Source organism: Leiobunum rupestre, chromosome 4, assembly GCF_980474605.1.
Source record: "Leiobunum rupestre chromosome 4, qqLeiRupe1.1.hap1, whole genome shotgun sequence".
Taxonomy (NCBI): domain Eukaryota; kingdom Metazoa; phylum Arthropoda; class Arachnida; order Opiliones; family Sclerosomatidae; genus Leiobunum; species Leiobunum rupestre.
Window position 1 is genome coordinate 35,568,118 of NC_143387.1, and position 8,394 is coordinate 35,576,511.

General features: G+C 40.0%; 1 protein-coding gene across 2 annotated transcripts; it reads left to right on the forward strand.

Moving 5' to 3' along the window:
- Window positions 1–280: 280 nt before the first annotated feature.
- Window positions 281–3,580, forward strand: Cln3 (CLN3 lysosomal/endosomal transmembrane protein, battenin). Of its 2 annotated transcripts, none has more exons than XM_090171343.1 (14): window positions 281–504; window positions 570–645; window positions 708–795; window positions 858–923; window positions 998–1,071; window positions 1,127–1,285; window positions 1,342–1,373; window positions 1,440–1,554; window positions 1,621–1,816; window positions 2,151–2,219; window positions 2,511–2,566; window positions 2,743–2,836; window positions 2,901–3,041; window positions 3,395–3,580. In XM_090171343.1, the coding sequence occupies exons 1-14, from the start codon at window positions 501–503 to the stop codon at window positions 3,515–3,517; spliced, it is 1,293 nt and encodes a 430-aa protein (XP_090027469.1). In that variant the 5' UTR covers window positions 281–500; the 3' UTR covers window positions 3,518–3,580. The 2 variants fall into 2 exon arrangements, with proteins under 2 accessions (XP_090027469.1, XP_090027470.1); XM_090171344.1 differs by having other exon boundaries at window positions 573–645.
- Window positions 3,581–8,394: the final 4,814 nt, after the last annotated feature.

Genomic DNA, 8,394 nt, shown 5'->3' on the forward strand with positions numbered 1-8,394 from the left:
CAGTGTTAATTCATTTCGTATAAAATTATCTTTCGGAAAAAGATGAAAACTAATTCCTTTAGAACTAAACGTATTACTTTTGCAGTACGGTATGCAACAAGTGTTTCCTTTTAACCAGGTAACTTTTTTTGGCATGTTAAGGCTTAGCAAAAAACCGATGTTATGTTCGAGAAAAGTTCCCAGCTTTCTAATATTTCAACAAGCACTATAAAAATAGTAACTTATGAGTCCTGGCTGTCGGAAATATTACTTCTTGGCAATTTCTGGGAAGATGTTTTATTTAAGTTGGTAACATAATTTTTTACCCTTTGTACAATAATTCGGTCAGAAAAAACTGGCAACACTGCTTTGTAGTCAAGGCCAAATAAACCACCCACAAGTACAGTCTTTTAGATCGAACAGGTGGATAACATAGAAATGAAATTAGAAACAGTAGAATAGACGGTTGTTAATTATCCTTATTATTATAATTATTTAACGTACTTATTACATACACAATCATGGGTATGTTGTGTAAATTTTTATTAAATATTATAGTTATGGCTAAAGACATAATTTTCTCGATTTAGTAGATGAAGAAAGTGACAACTTAAATGAAGGAACTGAAATTAAAAACAAACGTTGTAGAAACTTAACTGGGTTTTGGTAATTTTTTCTTTAAGTATACATGGTGCTGGTTAATTTTTATAACATGCTCTCAATTTTAGGCTGCTAGGGCTATGCAATAACTATGGTTATGTGATAATGCTAAGTGCTGCGTACGATATTCTCCATCCAGAATTTCACGGGAAAAATGTAAAGTACAAAAAATATTTTACAGCAAAATTTTAATTTAATATTTATTTGAAAATTTCAAGAATACTAACTCGGCAGAGGAGCACATCTCTAATACCACACGAGTATGCAACCCAGTGTCAACAGGTGTTAGTAACATTTTCAAAAAGAGCCGTGTAGTACCTTGAAAATATAACATACAGCTCTGTACTTTTCTATGTAGGCCATATTGTTAGCTGATATTCTACCGGGATTATTCACAAAAATATTAGCCCCATTAATCGCTATTGGTTTCCAGTAAGTACAAATCTGCATATTTTTACTTTTAAAAATCTTACGTTTGCTTCAATAGTTTTAGAATTTCAGTATCAATTACTTTAGCATGCTCAAGTTTTATTTTGACCTCGGTATCTGTTGGAGACTGGATGTCTTATTTAGGAGTAGTTTGCGCATCAGTGTCAAGTGCCATTGGTGAAATAACATGTTTAAGTCTAGCATCTCATTTTGACAAGTATATTTTGATGATTTAAATTTACGAGGAGATACAAAGTTATGATATTTTTTTAGGAATGTTGTGTCTACATGGTCCTCTGGAACTGGTAAAACATTATTGAAAAACTGTGTCACGTATTTCTAGAGTACTTATATAAAAATTTTCAATTCAGGTGGTGCGGGAGTTATAGGAGCTCTATCCTACGCTGGCTTAACTGCGAAAAACATCTTAAGTCCTCGAACAACGCTACAAGTTATGCTGGTCATACCAATACTTATGGCTTTTGTGTAAAATTATCTCATATCTGTAGTTTACAATTTCAGATTTATCTGAAAAATTTATGTTAAATTTAGGTTTTGGGTACTGATAATCCCACCAGAACCACTGAAACTAAGATGTTGTAGGAGAGGGAACTGTGCGGAAGAAATGCATCGTTTGAGTGTCAGTTCTCAAAGTGTTTTGAGAAATGAGGTGGTTGATGAATTCTCATCACTTCAGAGCCACATTTTACCCAAATACACGATAAGAGCCAAAATATCACTTATCAAAGTAATTAAAGCCACGGCCAACTGTGATCTCGAGCTATAGCGGCCAACTGATTCGCCAAAATTCAAAGAGCAAGGCTATAACGAGCGTGGCCCTGCACTCATACAGTTTTTTATATTGGCTTCAATGCAAAAACTTTTCTAAAAATAATATTCCGCTAGGGGCACTCAAACCATACAGATATCTTTTGCTCATAGGTTAACATAGAAACTTCAACGAATGGGTTGGCCGCTATAGCATGAGATCAAAGTTGGCAGTGTTTAAGCATTCATACATTGGTACATTTTTGTATACTCGAGTTAGTTTTCATTGTGTTCTTGTTTGGTTTTTCAATTAGCCACTTTTGAAATACATGATTCCTTTGAGCTTGGTATACTTTGCAGAATATTTTATAAATCAAGGGTTGGTGAGTTGTTTATTATCAGTTTTGAAGTGGCTAAAATAGTTGTTTTTATAAAATTAAATGAATAAATAGTAAAAATAAAATGTAACTCTTACGTCACAAGATACAACTTTATTACTATATTCTTCCCACGCGATTTGCATGTGCGCTAGAAAAAGCAATATTCCTCTGGTGACTGTAGCGCATGCTCGTAGACTTGTAAAAGTAAGAGACTGTGATGTAAGAACCACATTGAAACAAGGTCACGTTACGTTATAAAAAGGACTTTTAAGCACTCGCTAATTTTTCTTGTAGTTTGAATTGCTGTACTTTGATAATATAAACATGGAATATAAAGAACAATATCGCTGGTAAGATAATGCAATTTTGAAAATTTGGGGATTTCTTTATAATTTTTGTTTACACTTCATTGTATACTGAAGAGTGGAACCAGGTACAACCAAATTGCTTATGGTTGCATGCTTTGAAATGTGTTTGATAACAGGCTAGGGTGACGTATCTGACCTCTTTGTATCTATAAATATAGGTATCAAGTTGTATATCAGGTTGGGGTGTTAATATCAAGATCGTCAGTTAATTTAATCAGAATTAAGAAATTGTGGATTTTACCAATTCTGCAAGTACTATTGGAAGTAGATAATTTAATTTCAAAGATTTTTTAAAAAAATTGTTGATTTACTTTAGATGATCAACGCTATATTTTTGTTAATGGCGGTATATTATTTATTCCTTCCAAGTTTTTGGATTGTGGTTGTAATAATATTATACGAGGGTCTTCTTGGTGGTTCTGCTTATGTGAACACATTTTACTCCATTCGCGAAGAGGTATAAAATTACCAAGAATGTATTTATTTATACTTGGGGATAATTAATATGTTGAGACTAAACTTTTACATTTCAAACATGAGGGGATTGAGAGCAGAGTTAAGTTCCTTCCCTCTTAAGAAAAATCAAATCAGCTCTGTATCTCATTGGTTCCCTAAAACTTCTGCCTTCTGCCTTGATTGAAGCACACACCCGCCACTTTTTCTATTCCCCCCCCCTCTTGTGCCAGTCAAAAATTAGGCCATGATAATAATCAGCTAAGTCATTCTCTGTAAGTATAAATAAATTCATTCTTGATAATAATCTTAAAATATATTTTACCGTTGATACTAAATGTATTGCACATTCTTCAGATAAGCCCAGAACACACAGAAGCCTCTATGGGAATTGCAAGTATGGGAGACGGGATGGGAATCGCTTGCGCAGGTTTCCTATCAATCCCTGTGCACAATGCACTATGTAAATTGTCCCCTTAACTTTTTCAATACTGAAAATGTTGTTACTTTTCGTATCTCATTACAATTAAAATTTATTTTTATTTATATAAAGCATGGTTAAAATTTATTACATTGCCCACACTAAAAATACAATTTTTATATCCCTATAAATAGAGAGTGAATTATTTTCATAAAAACTACTAGGAGGAATGTCCATTTTCATTTGGGTTTTAAGTTACTAATAAAACTTAAATTCTAATTCCTCAGGGTTTTGGTTCCTTTCCTTTAACTGCATGAGAGGTGAAATAATATAACTCAACTATAAATTACTGTAATTTCAACAAAAAGCAACCAGAGTCATTAAATGAGAATAAGACGAAGCAATGGTAAGGGGACTGTTAATTTTATTAAAGAAAAAATGCTGTATCCTCTTTAATAAAATTAACAGTCCCCTTACCATTGCTTCGTTTTATTATTTTTTTTTTATTATTCAAAGAAGAAAGGGCTGATTGAGTCTGAGAAGACGGCGAGCCCGGCGAAGACACCATCTGATTAATCAGGGCGAGATATGTGTAACGGCCACGCCATCAGGGGGATACGTTTGGACAGGGGTGGGGACACCCATGGCGGAAGTATTCCGACCACCCGTTGGGGAATTGGTAGTCGTCCTCACACGACCATCCACAAACTCTGCCTCCCGGACGCCTGGGATTACAGGAGTGAGCTACTACTCCCGGCTGCTTCGTTTTATTGTAATTCCAAAATGCTTGTCTAACTATAATTAGGAAATTATATATGCGTTGGGCGCTTGCTCGTATCAGCTAGCTAGGCATACGTCATAGCTAAGCCCCACCTTGAAACAGCCGCCATCCCATGACATTAATTTGAGGTCACATATTACGAGGCAAAACGGGTGGGGTGCATTTGGCCGACTGCTAATATGTCCGAATGCCCATTTGGCCGACAGCTCATTTGGTCGACTTTGCAGTCGGCTAAATGAGCAGACCATATTTCCGACTACCCTTTTAGCCGAAATTCGGGTCGGCCAAATGAGCCACCCATTTGACCGACTGCTCATTTGGCCTACTGCTCATTTTGCCGACTGATCATTTGAACGACTGCTAATTTGGCCAATTGCTCAGTTGGTCAGATGAACGGCTCATTTGACCGACTGTTATACTATGTCTTTAGTGTTAGGTTGACTTATAGAACGGGCAATGTATTCTAAGTATTGCCGCTTGACGGCGCCGCGCACTCACTTCGCTCGAGCGCTGGGGGGGCTAGTCCCCCCCCCCAACGCTGTTTTTTATAACCAAGCTGGGCCTTCTAAAACGCGACCTAGAGGACAGTACATAGCCAAACGCACCTAGTATCGTTCAAAAGCCAAATGAGCAGTCGGCGTAACGTGTATTTTGTCGTCGGCCAAACGAAACTCTCCCGGCAAAACGCCATACGATCCTGCGAAACAATCACGTGACCACATGAGCGTCTTAATGTCATGGCCGACCAGTGCGCGTTACCATGGCAATGAACACAAGCCACACCCACGAGCAAGTTAGGAATACACTTGGAATGTCTAAAGAAGACGTTTCCGCCTCTATTAATTCACAAAGAAAAGTATGTCAAGATTTTTATTAGCGCTGAGATACATTAAAACCATGGTCTTATACTTTCGCTTGAAACTGCAGTTTTCATTGGTTAAAACTGGTATTCAAACCCACTTAAACTGAGTTTTAAGGTGTAGTGTCTATTCGACATGAAGCGTCGAAAATAATAGATATTCACTTACCTGATTTGCAAAAACATGAATTTTTGAGGAATTAGAACAATTTCTTTAAGAACTTCGGTATGATAGAGACTAGATGTTTTAAATACATTTTTTGGTAAGTTAATTTTGTGACGGAGGCTAGCCAACGAATTTTAAAAATTAATGTTACGTCTTACGTTCAAAGTAGCTTAAGCCCTGTGCACTTGTCGTGACCGGATTAAGGGGTGGGGGCAAGGGGGACACTGGTCCTCGAGCGCAAGGCTATTGGGGGCGCACCAAATTAAAAAATTCTACCGACGCAACGTCTGTAACTTCTAACCTAAATAATAATTGCCGTGGAGTGACTTGAGTTAGGAGGAGGTTAACGAGATGTCAAGGACATTTAACTACACACAATCCACCCGTGTGCTAAGAACAGCAATACACCTTCTTTAATCGGGCAAACGGCCGATATCTGAACCTTCGCAGCAACAACAAGGTCTTGGTATCCTTGTCCACGCCTAACGGTGCGAGAGACAGCCAATGAATAACTTCTGGGTCTCTTTGCCAAAAATTAAGAGAGCGAAGCAGGGGCACGATGTAGCTTATCGATTGATGTAACATTTTTCTTTCTATCACAAAGTGAGACAACGACCAAATATGGTATGAAAGAGGGCACGATGTTACCTGTGGATTGTTGTATCCCATTCCTTTCTATCGCCAATGGCGTGAGAGACAGCTTATGTCCAAATAAATAGGTCCCCGAGCGCCCAAATTGATACAGGAATAGCGAAAAATGACTTTTTGACGATTGCAAGGTCATATCATAAGACTATCAAGGCCCCTCCTAAGTTTGAAACGAATGAGATTTGAACGTTAGACAAATGACTGTCCAAATTGGCTAGATGAATCCATTTGGTGGTGAAAAATTTAAACTTATGCACAAATCCCCAAATACATGCTACCGGATGGCGAGAGGTAGTATAGGTGGTAGGGGTAAGGGGGGTTGGGACGATTTACTCTTTTTCTCCGCCAGTTAGCGTAGATTCCTCTCCCCCGCCTGTCTAGTGCTGAATACACGCGCCTTTATGCCCAATTCAAACTTAGGGGGCCGGGGGGGGGGGGGTGGAATAATGTAGAAGGGAATTTGGTGTATATAGCTGAAAGCCTTTACACCATGCGCGCCAAATTTTATGTGTTAAACAAAAGATAAAGTTCCTAAATATACAAGAAATGTCAATAAAAAAATAACCAAAAAACTGTACAACATAAAAGTCAATCGACATAGGTTCTCATACAGGGTTAGAGTTATGGACGAATGGCCTTTCGCAGAATGTCACAAGTGGCCTCAATCACAACGTGGGACCCGGCGTGAATCCCCGTTAGTACGCCAACCAATGTTTCGGGAAGACCCTTCTGATATAAAGTAAATCTGAGTAGGTTCCAAGCACCTGCATTGGAAGGGCAGTTAAAAAGGATATGGGAGGCATCCTCACGCGTGCCACACCGAATACAGGAGTCGGTCGGGCTCATCCGAAAACGATGTAGCAAAGCCTTGGTAGGAAGTCTGCCGCAACCGAGCCTCGCTAACAGGTTGTCATCCCGTCGCGTAAGATTAACGCGCGTAATAGCACGAGATTCGGGACGGAGCTTCGCATCGCAAAGAGGCCAGGGATCCGCCAGAGACAGCCAGTGCCGTGTCCATGCCGAGGTCCACGCGCACTCTTTAACTCCGCTAGAGTAGAGGGAAGGAGGAAGTCAATCCGTCCAGGGCGCGGGATTTTATTATACAGTAATCCCTGCAAGACTGTCCACCAATTCGTTTCCCGGTATTCTCACATGTGCCGGACACCACAACAGAGTTATGGAACTAGAGTACTCGTCACAGAGGGCACGAATTAGTTGAACCACTGGATCAGGAGAGCGCGAAAAAAGTTGAGTAAGGGCGCTTTTTGAATCCGAGCAGATTACTAGCGGCCCGTGGAGATGAGACGACGCGTAGGAAAGATCCATTTGGATAACGAACAGCTTAATATTATTGATGGGGTGCCCGAAATCCAAGAGCGATTTCGCACCGAGTTTCAGAGCAGGAATCGCGAAAGCCGCACCTGCCACTCCCGAGTCCGGCGCGAGTGAGTCGTCAGTGTATATCACCGTCGCGTTCTTAGCGTAAGGTTCGAGAGTCGCGAAGAAAAGCTGGCGGAGTGCGTCCGAACTATGATCCTCTTTGGGAGCTGTGAGCCACCGCGGCACAATAGTCGCTGTTGGAGGAGAATGTGCCGCCTGGTGGAGTGGAATAGCCAGGTTAGATTGTGAACCTGAGCCAATCGCCACGCCCGGAGAAGAATGGGGAGCCTACCCAGAGGAAAGTGAATTGAATATTTTTAATAATGGAAGTTGAAACATTAGGCCTTGGACGCGGTAAATCTCTGCCGCTAGCCTCACATTGGATTAAGAAAATTCAACATCACACACACTCCTATATCCCGTCTCCCTTAACAATTTCCCTATCATTATACCCCGACAGAATATTTATCTTTTTTATTACATTTATTTTGTAGAAGTTTAGGATCCGATTTGTCGGTAAGCACGGAGACTTCACTTTCCTCGGCCATTTTCGCGACTAAAGAATGCGTGGATTTTGCGTAAAAACCGCGAGAGGCGCATTTATACAAAATAAATTCGGCAAATATGGTTCTGCTTTTTTACAGAGGGAAAGGCTATGGCAGATAGCGCATGCGCAGTCGTTCTTTTTATCTATAAGATAATTTACCCCCCTGCGTGGTCACTTGCGTTGCCCTTTAAAGGGACACACCGGGGTTTGATTTTAACCAGTTACACGCGCTTGTTTCCAGAATGTGATAGTTGGTCGTATCTGCTACCATGTGATAAATCCAGGCCAAATTTCTTCAAACGCCGGTGTGGTCCTTTAAAGGGGCTCCAAAGTTCGGTGGCATAAAAAAGAAAATTGAGCATGCTTTTCATCCCCCCCCCCCCCCCCCCCAACCCCTCATTCGGCCTTGGCAGAGGCGGGCAGAGTCAACCGTAAAATTCGCACTTTACTAACTTTACACACATTTTACCACCGAACTTTGGAGCCCCTTTAAGTTGCTAGATGGAGCCGTCTAATATTTTACGGTTTAATTTGTGTTGGTTTAAAAGGAATAAT